At 43.9% G+C, this 19,899-nt stretch overlaps 2 protein-coding genes across 2 annotated transcripts; one reads left to right on the plus strand and one right to left on the minus strand.

Annotated features, from left to right (window-relative positions):
• Positions 1 to 576: 576 nt before the first annotated feature.
• On the minus strand, positions 577 to 11,838 carry SETD4 (SET domain containing 4). The gene is made up of 11 exons (XM_075263518.1): positions 11,776 to 11,838; positions 9,805 to 9,892; positions 7,717 to 7,812; positions 7,374 to 7,411; positions 6,434 to 6,522; positions 5,577 to 6,006; positions 5,067 to 5,241; positions 3,569 to 3,650; positions 2,954 to 3,034; positions 1,628 to 1,751; positions 577 to 727 (listed from the first exon to the last, which is right to left on the minus strand). The coding sequence occupies exons 2-11, from the start codon at positions 9,866 to 9,868 to the stop codon at positions 596 to 598; spliced, it is 1,311 nt and encodes a 436-aa protein (XP_075119619.1). The 5' UTR covers positions 9,869 to 9,892; positions 11,776 to 11,838; the 3' UTR covers positions 577 to 595.
• Positions 11,839 to 13,947: 2,109 nt separating this feature from the next.
• Positions 13,948 to 19,758, plus strand: LOC142194389 (carbonyl reductase [NADPH] 1-like). The gene is made up of 3 exons (XM_075263503.1): positions 13,948 to 14,355; positions 16,636 to 16,743; positions 19,064 to 19,758. Exons 1-3 carry the CDS (start codon positions 14,070 to 14,072, stop codon positions 19,498 to 19,500), a joined length of 831 nt encoding a protein of 276 aa, XP_075119604.1. The 5' UTR covers positions 13,948 to 14,069; the 3' UTR covers positions 19,501 to 19,758.
• Positions 19,759 to 19,899: the final 141 nt, after the last annotated feature.

Raw genomic sequence — 19,899 nt, forward strand, 5'->3', positions numbered from 1 at the left:
TGTGGTGAAGACCTCGTTCCAGACGAAGATGGAGGCGGCGCTGGAGAGTTCTCTAGCAGCATTGGGGCGCCCCCAGTGCTGCGAAAGAACTCATTTACATTTCATTTCATTTACATACTGACAAAAACCGGGATTTTAGGCGAACGGCGGCGCGGAGAAGACAACAAAAGGTAGGAGACGAATAGCCTTTCTTAAGGCTATTCCAACGTGTTAGTTAGAAAAAAAAGGGTTTGAAAGATAGGATCCCTTTAAGCGACCACCAGAAATATACGACAATATGGGCTAGCATATGTATGTCATGTGGCCAAAGGGTAAAGGCTGAAAATCTAGTCTGGGGTGGAGCCAATCTCAGGGTGATATCTAGAGAATTCCTATAGATTGTGCCGCCTCTTTGTGGGCTCACGTCCGGCCAGTGGGTTGCCCAGATATTTGTATGACAAATAACTTGTTACAGGCAAACGAATAATGGCGTTCTCTCCCAATACATCTTCCTGGACAGTTCCTAACCCTGATGTGTAGTCAGGACGGCGCAGGTAGGGGAGGAGGAGCGCGTACAATGCAGACATATACATACATCTTAGCTCCCTCTTCTGAGTTATATTGTGCCCGTGTCTCCATTCTCCAGGATATTGACCGAATATATCAGGATCTTCATTTCCTCTTGTCTTAAAGCTTCCACTAAGACCAGGTGAGGATCTGCCGTTTTCTCATATTTCCGAGAAGATATCTGAAAGGAGGATATTATGTTGAAAATGAGCAATTTATAAGTGTGGGGGTCTCCGCCAAAACCTCCACTTATCAGGAGCAGGGGTCCCGTGACCTCATTTAAAGAGGATGTCCAGGATTAGAAAAAACACGCTGCTTTTTTTCAAAAACAGCGCCGCACCTGTCCATGGGTGGTACTGCAGCTCAGCTTCATTCACTTTAATGGAGATAAACGTCAAAGCCAGGCATGACCCTTGGACAGGAGGGATGCTGGTTAGGAAAGAAAGAAGCCATGTTTGTTTAGCCTTGGACAACTCCTTTAAATGTAGAAACAGGATGTACTGGCCACAATGGGAGTTACAGGAAGGGTTTGATGTAGTGTATTGATGTAACCGTACCAACCCCAGAGCGAGCACAACACAACACTCCAGAAATTAGGAGGTCAAGAAAAGTAGAGGAAAAATCAATGGGGTTTCCATTGTGGTTACGCCAAAAATTTGTGATTTTTATGTGACCTCAACACTCATATTTATCACCATTTATACAATAAAAGTGGAGTAAATAATGGCAAAATCTAGGACAGCCCTGAATTGGTGTGTGGATTGGACCGACGCGAATGGTCATCACCATGGTATAAGGGTCATCATGACCACCATACAATACGCCAGTCTTGCTAAATCCTACCCAATGAATAGTAGAGACAGAGTCGCTCTTGGACACTTGAACAGGGATAACCTGCAATACCAGACGCAGCCATAAAACAAATGCGGCGCTGTTTCAAAAAGAGTGCAGCCATCATTATTTATTACATACAACCCTTTACAGGTTACTGTGCTACATTTTCAATGACGATATCCCTTTAATTTGGGACAAAAATTGGCTCCAATTTCCAAAGCTGTATTTCCACACTCCCCTGACTCACCGCGGCCACCGCCTGGGAGGTCTCTTCTAGTAAATGGAGGCAGATTTTCCTTACAAGTTCCCCTAAAGCCCGCTCATTGGACTCGGACACAAAACTTCCCAGAAAGACTTTTTTCCAGTATGTGCTGAAATAAAAACAGTAGAGAAGAGAAAAAAAAAGTGAAAAATTTACTGAAATTTATTTTTATTTCATTCATTTTTAATCTCCTTTACAGAAAACGCTCAATGAGACGGTAATAATAGTCTGCAATGAGGCTGGAACGTAAAGAGGAGAGCGGGCCAGAATACACTGGATTATATGTGACACATCTGACATCCCTGTAATCCAGCATACAATAATCCGGACACTGGTTACAGCTAAAGGCAGCATATACGGTAATACACTGGTATGTTGGCATTATATTCCCTTCTATAACCTATCAAATCCCATAATCTGGTGCCGATCAGGTCTCATGGGCCCCAGATTAAAGGAATTTTGTGGAGATCGCTGCCCAATACATGTCCAGCTGTCACCAACTAAGAGGAAGATGAGACTCCACGGACTGTTATACCCCAAATCACCCACCCCACCTCCCCATATAGCGGTCACCAACTAAGAGGAAGACGAGACTCCACGGACTGTTATACCCCAAACCACCCACCCCACCCCACCTCCCCATATAGCGGTCACCAACTAAGAGGAAGATGAGACTCCACGGACTGTTATATCCCAAACCACCCACCCCACCCCACCTCCCCATATAGCGGTCACCAACTAAGAGGAAGATGACACTCCACGGACTGTTATACCCCAAACCACCCACCCCACCCCACCTCCCCATATAGCGGTCACCAACTAAGAGGAAGATGACACTCCACGGACTGTTATACCCCAAACCACCCACCCCACCCCACCTCCCCATATAGCGGTCACCAACTAAGAGGAAGACGAGACTCCACGGACTGTTATACCCCAAACCCCCCCCCCCCATACTCTCCCTCCCCCACTTCCCCGACTCCAACTCCCCCCCCCACACACACTTTACTAGCTTTGGCAATGCCAAATATCTATTCGGACGTGCCAATAAAGCTTATTTGATTTGATTTGATAATAGAAGGTTTATTACCCCACCTTTGACCATATACACTTTACCTGCAGCAGAACCTCTTTGAAAGGAAAATTGTGTCAGTCAATGACCATTACGGCCATTCATCGCGTCTCTAAGAGGTTCTGCAGCAGCTCAAGAATGCATTAGAAAGAACATTTCCTTATTGTATCTATACGTGTAAGGTATATAGATATAATGTATACAGTAAAACTAATAATAAAGTAAGAAACAAGCCATACAATTCATCGGTAGCGAGGCACAGCAGTCTGCACGCTGTAAGGAGCCTCCAGGAGGGACCGTCCTGTCCAAGAGTCAGATTCCTGGAAGAAGACAAAACCCTGAGAATCACTTATGGATGAGAGTAGACATAAAACATGTCCGCACGAGGTCAAAGGCACAAAAACATCAGCGACACAGCCATTAAACATGGTCTAGAGAAGAAGCGTACGAGGTGACCGGACAATACTGACACAGTAACAACAGATACTTAAAGGGGTTGTGCCATTACACACACTTATCCCTTATCCACGGGACAGGGGGTCAGATCACCGGGGGACAGACTGCTGAAACCCCCAATGATCAGGACCTGAAAGTCCTTGTATCCTAACGTGTATGAAGTACAAGTGCGACCTGAGCTCTATTCACTTCTACGGGACGTCTGGAACCGCAGTCTCCGACAGCCCCATAAAGGTGAATAGACAAAAGCACGGGCGTCTTATTCACAGGGAGGATTCAGAGATAATTCTGGGTCTTGTTCTCGGTGAGACCCCCTGAGATCTGACACTTATCCCCTATCCCACGGTAACAGCAATGTCCATAGATGAATGATTAATAGGATTTGGGTAAGAACTTACTCTAAAAAGCCATGTTCTTTAAGCAGCGACCATTTCTTCTTTAGTTGTTTGTCTCTCCTGGATACGTACTGGAGGAGGATATCTACAATCATAGAATGTGACAGATAGATAGATAGATAGATAGATAGATAGATAGATAGGAGATAGATAGGAGATAGATAGATAGATAGATAGATAGGAGAGAGATAGATAGATAGATAGATAGATAGATAGATAGATAGATAGATAGATAGATAGATAGATAGAGAGATAGAGAGATATTAGATGATAGATAGATAGATAGATAGATAGATAGATAGGAGATAGATAGATAGATAGATAGATAGTTAGATAGATAGATGAGAGAGATAGATAGATAGATAGATAGATAGATAGATAGATAGATATTAGATGATAGATAGATAGATAGATAGATAGATATGAGAGAGATAGATAGATAGATATGAGAGAGAGAGAGATAATAGATAGATAGATAGTTAAATAAATAGATAGATAGATAGATAGATAGGAGATAGATAGGAGATAGATAGATAGATAGATAGATAGATAGGAGAGAGATAGATAGATAGATAGATAGATAGATAGATAGAGAGATAGAGAGATATTAGATGATAGATAGATAGATAGATAGATAGATAGATAGATAGATAGATAGGAGATAGATAGATAGATAGATAGATAGTTAGATAGATAGATGAGAGAGATAGATAGATAGATAGATAGATAGATAGATAGATAGATAGATATTAGATGATAGATAGATAGATAGATAGATAGATATGAGAGAGATAGATAGATAGATATGAGAGAGAGAGAGATAATAGATAGATAGATAGTTAAATAAATAGATAGATAGATAGATATGAGAGAGAGAGAGAGAGAGAGATAGATAGATAGATAGATAGATAGATAGATAGATAGATAGATAGATAGATAGATAGGAGAGATAGATAGATAGATAGATAGATAGATAGATAGATAGATAGATAGATAGATAGATAGATAGATAGATAGATAGATAGATAGATAGGAGAGATAGATAGATAGATAGATAGATAGATAGATAGATAGATAGATAGATAGATAGGAGAGATAGATAGATAGATAGATAGATAGATAGATAGATAGATAGATAGATAGATAGATAGATAGATAGATAGATAGGAGAGATAGATAGATAGATAGGAGAGATAGATAGATAGATAGATAGATAGATAGATAGATAGATAGATAGATAGATAGATAGATAGATTAGATAGATAATAGATAGAAGATAGGAGAGATAGATGGATAGATATGAGATAGATAGATAGATAGATAGATAGATAGATAGATAGATAGATAGATAGATAGATAGATAGATAGATAGGAGAGATAGATGGACAGATATGAGATAGATAGATAGATAGATAGATAGATAGATAGATAGATAGATAGATAGATAGATAGATAGATAGATAGATAGATATTACACACAACCATTGAAGACCATACGAACCTCTGGTCACATACACACTTCGATGGGGATTGTTGGCTGCAATAAAGCCGTACTCCAGGAGGAGGCGCTGGTTATCGTGATGTCCATAGCATATAAACACCTGATCATATTTCTTATAAGGGACCATCGTCCTTATCTCATAACACCGATTCTTCTCATTGAAGGCAGCTTCTACCTGGAAAAGTCAAAACATATGAGACAAAGAATACGGTTCCTATAAACAACACTACTCTATACATCCCCCATACAGTACTGTGCATAGGTTTTGGGCAAATCAATATTTGGTGTGACCTTTGTCGTTTAGAGGAGGAGTCCTGGAAGTGATGACACGGCCCCCACAGATATAGCCCTGATCTCATCATCATCCAGTCTGTCTGGGATGACATGAAGAGACAGACGGATTGGAGCAAGCAACATCCACAGAAGATCTGTGCTTAGTCCTCCAAGATGGCGGGAACAACCTCCCTGAACCCAAGGGGGCATAATTCTTCTAATAAATCCATAGGTTACCTGCACCCCTGCATTGTGGTTGAGTAGATCTAAATATGGCGCCATGGCGTACACATCCTGCTCAGCAGAGAAGCATTCCCTGTGTGCGTGCTTCATATACACCGTCCTGGTATTCACCGTGCACCAGGCCCACCGCACTGCGTCATAGGTTAGCACCTTCTCCAGGATTTCGGGAAACAAGGGATTCAGGGACTTGAAGAACGGCAGTGCAGAAGAGTAGAACTCCTGAACGGCGCTCCGCTGCTCCAAGGCTTTCTGCTTAACAGGATCCGGCAAGTAATTCAGCGTCTCGGCCGCCCAGTACACCGGACAGTCGTAGGCGCCGGGTAATATGTCCAGGTACGGCTTCCACGATGACCGATCTCCAGCGTACCTCTCTAAGACCAAGAATGTACACAGAGCCAGCAAAGGGGACACAGGGGGGCGCCACCTAGACATAAACATAAAATGACTCCATTACAGGCAATGATGTCGGTGTGATGCAGCAGAGCTGAGTTTGTCTATTGGTACTCGTGATGAATGAAGAGAATTTACATAGCACTGCAGGTATGATATAGTCAGAGAGTGCCAAACAATATGGCTGCTATTACAGCTCCCCCATGGGGGGTCATCCAGCTTTCCTAGGATACTGAATGGCTTATCTGCCTAGTTCTGTAGTTGTAAGGTCCCTGCTATTTCCTCATGTGTCACTGTATCTAAATTGAAAATGAAGCAAATTCGTAAATAATTTTTAATGAAAACCTATTGCAAAGTAACTTCATTTTTCATGTAGGATGCATTGAAACAAAAACTAGACACAACAACAAGTACAGCCCCCCCCCCCCCCACTGGTCCAAGAGGGGTCATGAATTACTTACCCCTGGATATATTGGCCAAGGTAACTGGTGAGGACAGTGCCGGTGGTGAGCAGGCAAGACTCCGGTAGAGAAATGATCAGCTCGCCTGGCTGGGGAAAGAATGGAGATTATGGTGAAGAAACACACCTAAAATAAATCTCTACCCAAGGAGACTGGAAAAAGGACCAGGAGTAAGACCCCCAACTGGGTAAGAGGACTTACCCAGGAAAATTCAATCAAAGTCTTCTTTATTCATGAATAGGGCTGAGCGATCAGGATCGGGAAAGAGCAGATCCCGATTGGCGATCGACCAAATTTCACGATCGGGATCGGCTGGAATATGATCGAAAATCGGATTTTGAAAACGATCCTGAAATCTCAAGATTGGCTCAACCCTACCTATGACTTATTGCATTTAGGGTTGAGCGATCGGGATAGATCGGATCCCAATCAGCGATCAACCAAATTTCACGATCGGGATCGGCTGGAAAATGATCGAAAATCAGATTTTAAAAACGATCCTGAAATCTCAAGATCGGCTCAACCCTAATTCATGAACAATACACTACGCGTTTCAGGGTATAAACCCCTTTATCAAATGCACATGAAGAAAATGGTGCATTCCATTCCAATCACTGGAAAAATCGAAGGCCTCGTGCGCACTACAAAGTCAGGTGACCCTTCTATGTGCCGCCATATGGTACGGTGAATACAACCAGTGATGTTTCTATTCACTGACAGCAGGCAGAGATAATAAAAGCTAGTAAGGGATTGATACTCCATGGGGATGCCATGTCCTTGAAGAAGACTTTAGTAAGTTTCTCCCCACCCTGTAATGGCGGACAACCCAGAACAGACCCAATCTGACCCCAGAAGCAACAAGAACTATGAACATGTGAATTTTATCAACTTATACACATAGTAGAAAGCTCTATACTACTAGACGTGTCTGATCACCTACCCGCACAGGCTCAGTGGTCATCAACCCCCTCCCAGTATCTAGAAAATAATTAAAACTGAGCGTTAGACAGTGAATGGAGAAGGCGGAGGAAAGCCGAGTGTTCTGGTATTTAGATTTGTCACTGTTTTGAAGTTAAAAAAAAAAATATCAGATGACAAGGCGGATCAGACTACACGGGGTTTGCTTGTAGTCTGTAACCATGAAGACACACATTTACAAAGTTGCTACATTTTATCATTTTAGTTGCACTGGCCAAAAAAAAACCGAAACGTTGCAAAAGTATACACAACCAATATACTATATATTTCCCTTAGAAAGGAGATTTTTTTTTTTTTGTTTTAACCTGGAAAATGTGCCGCCCTCAGTCGCTTGTCCCGAAAACCTCTCTCCTTCAGCCACTTCATCAGCTGGATGTACGGCCATTCTTGGCTCTGATTTACTACAGACGACAAAGACAGCAAGGATTACAATGACAGATAACATCCCACACCAGGACGGTGTAATCCCCTCCCAGATAACGTGTCTGTTATAAAGCCAGAGGCAGATAACACAGGATCTGCCCCGGACAATAGGTGATGAGGCCAGTTCAGCTCCACCTCCCTCCTCCCCGCACAGTAATCTCAATTTTTCATATTTCTGGGTCAAAATTCTCTACTTTTTGTGTTTCACAGTTCTCCAAACAGGAACCAGGTTGGGCACAATTCTTAGCAAGGGGAGGCACAGCCCGGCATGTCAAGGTGATATACTTTATGGTAATTGACTTCCTATGTGATTATTATCTGTGTGTGTATGTCTGGGATAAGAAGATTAGATTGTGAGGCCCACCGAGGCAGGGACTAATGTGAATTGTGACTAGATATTGATGACAATAAGAACCAGCATTCCCCAAGAATCACTTTAGATTGCATACTTGCCAACAGTCCCAAATTTGCCGGGTCTGTTCCAATGATACAATTTTGGCAAATTAAGGGGGCTATCCAATTTTTTAAAAAAAATATGGGCCAAATAACAGGAGGCATCAATGCAAAACATTTCCTAACTTATATATCCTATTTTAATTCAGCACTTTTTATCCATTTATTTTCAGATCATTGATTTCAGCAGTGACGTTTCATTTGCAACCTCACTACTAGGGTTGAGCCGATCTTGACTTTTCAGGATCGATTTTGAAATCCGATTTCCAATCATTTTTCATTCAAACCCGATCACGATCCCAATTCTGATCCCAATGCAAGTCAATGGGATTTTTTTTACTAATTGGAGATCTGATTTTAAAAAAAATCCTATTCACTATGCAGCATGGAATCTAACAATTGAACGCTTTAATTGTTAGAATCCACGCTGTGTAGTGATTTTTTTTAATCACTAAGTAGCCAGAGGATTTTTTTTTAATCCCCTGGCTACTTAGTCCCCCCTGGTGTCCACTTACCTGCAGAGATGGCTGGTCCAGTGTATGATGTTCTTGTTCTTCTTCGCCTCGCTGCCCCCTGCCTCCCAGGTTAGGAGAGTGTGGGCGGGTACTGGGAGACGTCATGTCTCCCCGCCCTGTACCCGCCCACACTCTCCTAAGCCACAAGCCCCGCCTTCTTCCTAGCTCTTTAAACACTAACCTTGGAGGCGGGGGCAGCGAGGCGAAGAAGAACAAGAACACCGGGCACCAGACCAGTCATCTCTGCAGGTAAGTAGCTACTAGAGATGTTAGCTAGTCTCCCATTAGAATGAATGGACGCAGCCGGCGTGCAGGGGGTAAAGGCTGTGTGCCGGCTGCTTCCATTCATTCCTATGGAACCGCAGAGGAGCCTTCACACTGAGTATACACTCCGCTCAGAATGAGCGGAGCGTATACTCAGTGTGAAGGCTAACATTGTTTGCTTTTCCCACAATGCTTGGCCAGTAGCAAAGCATTGTGGGAAATAATCACCGATCTCGATCCCACCTAAAATCGATCGGAATCCGATCTTTTCCGAACACTCAACCCTACTCACTACCCCTGTCTGTGAACAAGGCAGCCAGCTAATGAAACTCCCTGAAGCACATGACCTGTGGGAGCGATTTACAGGGGAGAGTGGAGAAGGGAGGGGTAAACAGAGAGTGAGAACAGGCAGATGAATCATGGGAAGTGGAGTTTGTCCACAAATTCACTGCACGTAAATAACTGCAAGTAAAATAAAGCCAAGCAAATGGTGCACAAGGGAATAGTGAGTATTTAGCACTGTTGTGGATATATTTGCAGATAATTTTTGGAAGCTGGTTATACCCTTTAATCTCTTTGGGGCTGTTAAAGAGGCAGGGTTTTAGGAAACCAGGCCCAGAAGTGGGCTGTCTTAGTCAGGTCGTGGTCATTCCTAGGGCAGGTCTTGGATGCCCGATTTTCCAAAACATACACAAAGGTAACTATGAATGTGACGATAAGAACTAGTCTTGGTGTTACCTGTAGATGTTTCTAGAACTTTCTTCTTCCTACATCTTCCTGTCCGTCCTCGCTTAGGAGTCATTTTTACTCTTCATATTTGTTTTAGCTTTAAAAAAAAAAAACCCCATAAAAGATAAAGATTTGGGATGTGAAAATATTTTTCCTTTCACCATCTCAAGGTTGTTATCTACAGATTTGGCACAGTGTATGACCTCTCTTAAACACGTCATTTTTCCTAAACAAATTTTCTTTAAAGGGATCCTATCATTCAAACGCAATTTTTTCTAGGTACCACATCAGAATTGCCTTAAGAAAGGCTATTCTTCTCCTACCTTTTGTTGTCTTCTACGCGCCGCCGTTTGCCTGTAATCCCGGTTTTTATCGGTATGCAAATGAGTTCTCTCGCAGCACTGGGGGCGTCCCCTATGCTGTGAGAGAACTCTCCAGCGACGCCTCCATCTTCTTCAGGAACCCACCTCTCTGCGCGTCTTCTTCCGTGCTGGGTTTTCCATTTTCTAGGCCTCGGGCAGAGTCGACTGCGCATGCCCGGGCCACAAGAAAATGGCCACTTACACAGCTTACAATGTAAGCGGCCATTTTCTTGTGGCCCGGGCATGCGCAGTCGGCTCTGCCCGAGGCCTAGAAAATTGAAAACCCAGGATGGAAGAAGACACGCAGAGAGGTGGGTTCCTGAAGAAGATGGAGGCGGCGCTGGAGAGTTCTCTTGCAGCATTGGGGACGCCCCCAGTGCTGCTTGAGCGCTGGTGCCCGCCCCCAGTGCTGCGTGAGAACTCATTTGTATACCGACAAAAACCGGGATTACAGGCGAACGGCGGCGCTTGAAGACAACGAAAGGTAGGAGAATAGCAGCCGTTCTTAAGGCAATTCCGATGTGGTACCTAGAAAAAAACTTGTGTTTGAATGATAGGATCCCTTTAAAGGGTTATTCTAGGCTTATCAATTGATGACCTATCCTCTGGGGATTTGTGGGTGTATTACAGTCCATACAACACAGATGGACTACACATAAACACTCAGGCTGAATTCACACTAAGGCCAGGGCCCCATGGGCTGGAACTGCTGTGTAAAAATCGCAGCATTTTACAGTAACTGCAAAATGGATGGGATTCATGTGAATCCCATGCTCATTTTGCTGTAAAAACCGCAGCACGGACACGCTGCGGTTTCCAAACCTGGCGCGGTTTTGGAAATTTGAACATGTCAATTATATCTATGGAAATGCCGGCGGATATAATGATAACAGAAAGTCCGCGGAGGAAAACTCCGCAAATTTTCTGTGTAAAGCGCTGCGGGAAGAACCATGATGCATTCCCACTGCGTTTTTTTCCGCAGTGCTTTATAGCTGCAAATCGTCCCGTGGGGCCTCAGCCTAACATGGCCCCAATATGGACACCAGACCTCGGCCCCTCCAGACTCTAGGTTCACACATTCACACCAGCGCTGGCCTTTCTGTTGTTCTGGACCTTCGGAGGACCAGTACAACGGACAGGTAGATCGCCACAACAGTGGTCACATACAGAGTCCGACGGACTTCAATAAAGCTGGATGAAAAAATTGAACTTGCTGGACTTTTTAGAGATTTTGGACACACTGCGAGGAAGATGTGTCACATCAGTCCAACACAGATGTGAATGTCGCCTGAGTCGTTCTGAACCACACGAAGACCATTGCAGCTAATACAGAAAAAAAATTAGACACCCCCTTTAAGTCCACTCCTGGCTTAGTCCTGCTCACACAGCTACAGTGTGTTACAATGTATCCTGCCTACACAACATCAGGTAGACACTGCAGCATCTCAATGGTCTCTGTTTCCCTGGATTCCAGGCTGATATCTATACTGACACATTGCAACACGTCCTCAGCTGTTGTCAGCAGGTATATACGGTCATTGACACGAACCGATTAACAATCTCATCCAGTAATGTAACGAGAACAAGGCGACGTGCTGAGCGCAGGAGCCATGCGTACAATAAACCTGATCTGGATGCAGCGGTGTCCACGTGGGAGACAGAACTTTACTTCCGGGATTGCTTCTTCCGGCGAGACGTCTCATTGGATAGTACTGTGTGACGTCACGAACTACGCGGCACCAGAGTTGAAGCCGTGAATCAGTTCATTCTCCTCAATGTCTCCGCTGTCTGCAGGCCGCCATCTTGTCTAAGTATCACTCTCACAGATCAAGCAAATAAATTATACAAAAATGTTAAATTTTTAACGCTTTAGTGGTTTAGGAAAGTGTCAGGTGCAAAAAAAACACCCTCAAAAATGGAAATTAAATTCATAAATGTGATAAACCAATCAAAATAGGTGAGAATAAAGAGAAATGTCAGAAAGAAGTTTACTAATTTTTTTGCGGGAGGCCACGTTGTTAAACGCTTTCAATGATGGCGGCGTCTGGCAACTTAGATTTTCCGTGTTCTTTAGATTTAAGGGAATTTCAGAATTTTCTGGACAAATTGTTACAATTGACTAATTGTGTACTGCATACACTGAGTGCATTGGCCCAGAAAAGCTACCCTAGTCTATAAAAGAGGCTATTAAAGGGGGTCTCCAACTATAAATACTGATGGTGCATAAATAAATGGGTACATCATGTCCAATATGGGGTGTGACCTCACCAAAAGGGGCACGCCAATGCTTGAAAAGTTTCCCACCATCCTTCTTCCAGATCATGTTGACAAGTATGACTAAAACGTGATGAAAACCTTACTTGTATATATGAACTCTATGGTGTATGTGTGTACATATGTGATGTCACCTCTGGCCTTACCCTTCCTTCACATTTGCGTTCGGTATTCGTCCACATGGGGAACCCCGGAACGGAAGACCAAATGCAATTTCAAGCGGTGTGCAGTAAAAGTACACGGACCCCATAGACTATAATGGGTTCCGTATGCTTGCCGCGCTCTGCCCGTATGAATCATGTGGACAGGAAAGTAGATTGTGAAGTACTTTCCTGTCCGCACGATCCCTCTGGAGATCTCGCGATAAGCACCTGGACCCCATTATAGTCTATGGGGTCTGTGTGCTTTCACTGGCGCACTGCTTGCAGTTGCGTTCGGTATTCCGTTCAGGGAAGGGGGGTGCTCATGTGGACTCCCCCGGACGGAATATGAACGCTGATGTGATTGAGGCCTTAAGTCTGTGCTTGGTGCCTCTTTGAAGTAGAACAAGACACATGAGGGGGTTATAAAACTGCCATAGGAACTTATTACTAGACATCAGAGAAGATGCGAGGGAACAGTCTGAGAAACCCAACTTTCTCATGAGGCTGAGGGGGTTCCATGACAAAGAGGCATCTGAACTAGATGAGACTCATGAACAGAGAGTGTGCGACTGTACATGAGCCTGGGCCCATCATTCCAAAAATTGTCAATTCCAAGAAAATGTTGTCACACCTTCTTAGAGCGCCAACAAGCCAAGTGCTGGCCATCGTCCGAGCTCCATGGAAACAAAAGGACTATAACTAATAAGGATTTTTATTTTGTTTCTCCCGTTTACTTTACAACTGTTTTGCTAGTCTTTGCCACTTTGGTTTCTCTCTTTTTATATATAAGCACTAGAGATGAGCGAGTACTGTTGGGATCAGCCGATCCGAACAGCACGCTCCATAGAAATGAATGGATGCACCTGGTACTTCCGCTTTGACGCCGGCCGGCCACTTAACCCCCCGCGTGCCGGCTACGTCCATTCATTTCTATGCGAGCGTGCTGTTCGGATCGGCTGATCCGAACAGTGTTCGCTCATCTCTATTAATGATTTTTTTTATTTCAGGCTAACCCAGATGAAAATGAGAGGTATACAAAAAAAAAACAAAAAACTTATCTACCCCCTAGTGTGGCTGCTGTGACCCTTGCAGGTTACCACTGGATTTTGAAGTCTCATGTGCAGAACCAGTAACATATTAGTTGTCCAGCTGGGCCTAATATTCGGCATTTTGGGAACTTGATGCCTAATATACCCCACGGTTTTGCAGGCACCATTGTCTAGTTGATATTGTTCATGTAACCTGTCAGTGTTTACAATGCCATAGTTCAGTGTGCACAAAGCCTTATGTAAGTTAGCAGGGAAGTCCTCCTTTCTGACCAGTAGATGGCAGCATAACCAAACAGTTCTATGAGCCGGAGGCTGGCCATAGTGCAAGGCTTGCAGGCAGATTCAGTGATTTCTTGCATTCTAATCTCCAGTGACAATAAGCTCTGATTGCGCCTGCACTGTGTATTTCTGCATCTCTTCTCTTGTATATAGCAAGTGCTGTCAGCATGGCCGGAGCGCGGGTTGCAGTAGTCACAGGGAGTAATAAAGGAATTGGGCTGGCTGTGGTCAGGGGCCTGTGCAAGGAATTCCAGGGAGACGTGTATCTGACAGCCAGGAACCCCAAACTAGGAGAAGAAGCTGTCCAGGCCCTGAATAAGGAGGGGTTGTGCCCGCTATTCCATCAGCTGGACATTAATGACCCGAACAGTATCCGGACACTGCGCGATTTCTTAAAGGAAAAGTATGGCGGTCTGGATGTGCTGATCAATAATGCAGGAATTGCATTTAAAGGTAAGTCCTAATGGGTTTGTAAATCCTTATCAGGTAATTTATCAGTAAATAAAAAGCTTGCAATATGTTACAAAGTATGCTTAAAAGGGTTGCCTGAGTAACTAAGGGGGTCCTCCATTCACAACCTCACTGTATGCATAAAAGTTCAGAGCTGCGCTCACTATTCTGCTGGTACAGTCACTGAGTACATACATTACATTACTTATCCTGTACTGATCCTGAGTTACATCCTGTATTATACTCCAGAGCTGTGCTCACTATTCTGCTGGTACAGTCACTGTGTACATACATTACATTACTTATCCTGTATTATACTCCAGAGCTGTGCTCACTATTCTGCTGGTGCAGTCACTGTATACATACATTACATTACTTATCCTGTACTGATCCTGAGTTACATCCTGTATTATACTCCAGAGCTGCACTCACTATTCTGCTGGTACAGTCACTGTGTACATACATTACATTACTTATCCTGTACTGATCCTGAGTTACATCCTGTATTATACTCCAGAGCTGCACTCACTATTCTGCTGGTACAGTCACTGTGTACATACATTACATTACTTATCCTGTACTGATCCTGAGTTACATCCTGTATTATACTCCAGAGCTGCACTCACTATTCTGCTGGTACAGTCACTGTGTACATACATTACATTACTTATCCTGTACTGATCCTGAGTTACATCCTGTACTATACTCCAGAGCTGCACTCACTATTCTGCTGGTACAGTCACTGAGTACATACATTACATTACTTATCCTGTACTGATCCTGAGTTACATCCTGTATTATACTCCAGAGCTGCACTCACTATTCTGCTGGTACAGTCACTGTGTACATACATTACATTACTTATCCTGTACTGATCCTGAGTTACATCCTGTACTATACTCCAGAGCTGCACTCACTATTCTGCTGGTGCAGTCACTGTGTACATACATTACATTACTTATCCTGTATTATACTCCAGAGCTGCACTCACTATTCTGCTGGTACAGTCACTGTGTACATACATTACATTACTTATCCTGTACTGATCCTGAGTTACATCCTGTACTATACTCCAGAGCTACACTCACTATTCTGCTGGTGCAGTCACTGTGTACATACATTACATTACTGATCCTGAGTTACATCCTGTATTATACTCCAGAGCTGCACTCACTATTCTGCTGGTGCAGTCACTGTGTACATACATTACATTACTTATCCTGTACTGATCCTGAGTTACATCCTGTATTATACTCCAGAGCTGAGCTCACTATTCTTCTGGTGCAGTCACTGTGTACATACATTACATTACTTATCCTGTACTGATCCTGAGTTACATCCTGTATTATACTCCAGAGTGGCGCTCACTATTCTGCTGGTACAGTCACTGTGTACATACATTACATTACTTATCCTGTATTATACTCCAGAGCTGAGCTCACTATTCTGCTGGTACAGTCACTGTGTACATACATTACATTACTTATCCTGTGTTATACTCCAGAGCTGAGCTCACTATTCTGCTGGTGCAGTCACTGTGTACATACATTACATTACTTATCCTGTACTGATCCTGAGTTACATCCTGTATTATACTCCAGAGTGGCGCTCACTATTCTGCTGGTACAGTCACTGTGTACATACATTACATTACTTATCCTGTATTATACTCCAGAGCTGCGCTCACTATTCTGCTGGTGCAGTCACTGTGTACATACATTACATTACTTATCCTGTACTGATCCTGAGTTACATCCTGTATTATACTCCAGAGCTGCACTCACTATTCTGCTGGTACAGTCACTGTGTACATACATTACATTACTTATCCTGTATTATACTCCAGAGCTGCGCTCACTATTCTGCTGGTGCAGTCACTGTGTACATACATTACATTACTTATCCTGTATTATACTCCAGAGCTGCATTGACTATTCTGCTGGTGCAGTCACTGTGTACATATATTACACATATCTTATCTTGCCCTGAGTTATGGCTTGTGATCTCCCAGTGTTCCTTGCTACTCAGTGTTCACAGCTGGTGAATACAGTCTTTGCACATAATTCTTAAACCAATCTGATGTTGGTCACTGCCTCTTTAAGTCCAGTTCTGCTAGTCAATGGAAGTACAGTAATGGCGGTCTTAACAAAGCGATCCCCCCCCCCTTTCCCCCAACAAACACATTTCCACCAATGATCCCCAAGTGGTCACTGTCCATCAATGTCTACTGAAAATATAACCATGGCCAAAACCTAATGTCATTTCCATCTTCATTTTTCCCAGTTGCTGACACAACCCCATTTGGTACCCAAGCTGAAGTTACTCTGAAGACCAACTTCTTTGGCACACGAGATGTTTCCAATGAGCTTCTGCCACTTATTAAACCAAATGGTAAGTGCATGGTAATGATTATGGATTGTAATTTATGTCATGTTCCCCCACCAGGGGTTAAATCTAAAGTGAGCGTCACCAGAACCAGCATATCACCCCAGCTCTGCAGATAGATAGGTTACTGTCACCAGACCCAGCATATCACCCCAGCCTTGCAGATAGATAGGTTAGTGTCACCAGAACCAGCATATCACCCCAGCCTTGCAGATAGATAGGTTACTGTCACCAGCACCAGCATATCACCCCAGCCCTGCAGATAGATAGGTTAGTGTCTCCAGAACCAGCATATCACCCAGTCCTGCAGATAGATAGGTTAGTGTCACCAGATCCAGCATATCACCCCAGCCCTGCAGATAGATAGGTTACTGTCACCAGAACCAGCATATCACCCCAACCCTGCAGATAGATAGGTTAGTGTCACCAGAACCAGCATATCACCCCAGCCCTACAGATAGATAGGTTAGTGTCACCAGATCCAGCATATCACCCCAGCCCTGCAGATAGATAGGTTAGTATCACCACACCCAGCATATCACCCCAGCCCTGCAGATAGATAGGTTAGTGTCCCCAGAACCAGCATATCACCCCAGCCCTACAGATAGATAGGTTAGTGTCACCAGATCCAGCATATCACCCCAGCCCTGCAGATAGATAGGTTAGTATCACCAGACCCAGCATATCACCCCAGCCCTGCAGATAGATAGGTTAGTATCACCAGACCCAGCATATCACCCCAGCCCTGCAGATAGATAGGTTAGTGTCACCAGTACCAGCATATCACCCCAGCCCTGCAGATAGATAGGTTAGTGTCACCAGATCCAGCATATCAGCCCAGCCCTGCAGATAGATAGGTTAGTGTCACCAGATCCAGCATATCACCCCAGCCCTGCAGATAGATAGGTTAGTATCACCAGACCCAGCATATCACCCCAGCCCTGCAGATAGATAGGTTAGTGTCACCAGTACCAGCATATCACCCCAGCCCTGCAGATAGATAGGTTAGTGTCACCAGATCCAGCATATCACCCCAGCCCTGCAGATAGATAGGTTAGTGTCACCAGATCCAGCATATCACCCCAGCCCTGCAGATAGATAGGTTAGTGTCACCAGAACCAGCATATCACCCCAGCCCTGCAGATAGATAGGTTACTGTCACCAGACCAACCCTGCAGATAGATAGGTTAGTGTCACCAGTACCAGCATATCACCCCAGCCCTGCAGATAGATAGGTTAGTGTCACCAGATCCAGCATATCACCCCAGCCCTGCAGATAGATAGGTTAGTGTCACCAGAACCAGCATATCACCCCAGCCCTACAGATAGATAGGTTAGTGTCTCCAGAACCAGCATATCACCCCAGCCCCGCAGATGTAAATAAAACTATAGAAATTTGGTATCCCTGGAATCGTACCAAAACACAGAATACAGGTGACATGTCATTTTGGCTGCAGAGTGAATGCTGTTAAAACAAAGCCCATAAGAAAGCCGCACAAATACACTTTTTCTACAATTCAGCCAAATTCTTAATTTTTTTTACAGCTTTCCAGAAGAATGTACAGAATAATACATGGCACCATTTGAAGAACAATTTGTCCTGCAAACATTAAGCCCTCATGTGGCTCTGCGCATGGGATAATAATAAAGTTATGTGGTTTGGAAGGCGGGGACTCGCAAACTTGAAAAATGTCTCTTTTGGGAAGGGGTTATTGGTTGACCTATATGGCTAATGATGAGGCCCCTATAGAACAGTTGTTGTCGTAGAAGATAGAAGGGGTTATCCATTGAAGTTATACTCTTCTCTCTAATCTCTTGCAAGTCTCTATTTCCTGGTCCAGAGACTCAGGAAAACCTCCAAAAAGGTCATGTGACCGCTGAGTCAATCGGTAGTGTTGGGACATCAGTGCTGCAGCAGGAAGTAGAGACTGGCAGGGGGACAGACAGGATCAGCAGGGATCGGTGACTATGACGTTATAAATTTTTGTCCACCTCTTTGAGCTCTTGTAAAAATTATTTTTTAATCCTTAGACATCCCCTTTAGTAATTCTGATTTTTAGGCTTCTGATTCTGTCTTGTCTAGATGTCCCATAGCAATGCATACGATACATTCACATATAGGAGACACGCATGGAGGACTTTTGGGCCTCTGTTCTTCTCGCTGGGGGGTCCTAGGGGTTAGTTCCCCAGCAATCTGACCCCTATCCTGTGTGTAGAGGATAAGTGTCTTTAATGGCGAAACCCCTTTAAGTGTTGTGGAACCCTCTGTAGAAATCAGGCTGTTCTCATGTTCTGCTTCTTCACGCCAAATATCATGTTCTTACAGGAAGGGTCATCAATATATCCACCATGCTCGCCTGCTCCGCTCTTGCCAAGTGCAGCCGTGACCTTCAGGAGAGGTTTCACAGTGACACGATCACCGAGGATGAGCTGGTGAATCTAATGGAGAAGTTTGTCGAAGATGCCAAGAATGGAGTCCATCAGGAAAAGGGTTGGCCAAACACTGCCTATGGGGTGTCCGAAATCGGGATAATAGTGCTGTCCAAAATCCAAGCCCGTCAACTAAAGGAGACCAGGAAAGGAGAAGGCATTATACTCAATGCCTGCTGCCCAGGGTGGGTGAGGACTGATATGGCAGGGCCAAAAGCCCCCAAGTCCCCAGATGAAGGTGCCGTGACCCCTGTATATTTGGCTGTCCTGCCAACTGGAGTGGATTCACCGTATGGGGAGCTGGTCAGCGAAAAGAAAGTTGTCCCCTGGTAGATGTAAAATCCCTATGAACCCCTAACATCAGCTGTTGGCCTTAAAGGGGCTGCTTTCTTCTTCTCAGGAAGTGACACATCTTTTGATCACATGGTCATGCTTCAACTAAGTCCCATTCATTTGAATGGTTCTGAGCCATGTGACCAAGAGATGTGATGTCACTTCCCGAGAAGAAGAAAGCAGCCATGTTTTCCAATCCTGGATAACCCCTTTAATACCGGTATATGTACCTATTATTTTTCCTATGAGATGTAGTTTTTTATGTAAGAATAAACTATAAAGTTACATACAATGTGTGATGTACATGATCAGTGCAGGATCATGAAACCTTTCTTGTGGTAATTTAATAAAAAATTTGTATAGTTCAAGAATTTTTTAAACATAGTTAGAAAAAAAAAA

The sequence above is a fragment of the Leptodactylus fuscus genome, chromosome 2 (assembly GCF_031893055.1).
Source record: "Leptodactylus fuscus isolate aLepFus1 chromosome 2, aLepFus1.hap2, whole genome shotgun sequence".
Taxonomy (NCBI): Eukaryota; Metazoa; Chordata; class Amphibia; order Anura; family Leptodactylidae; genus Leptodactylus; species Leptodactylus fuscus.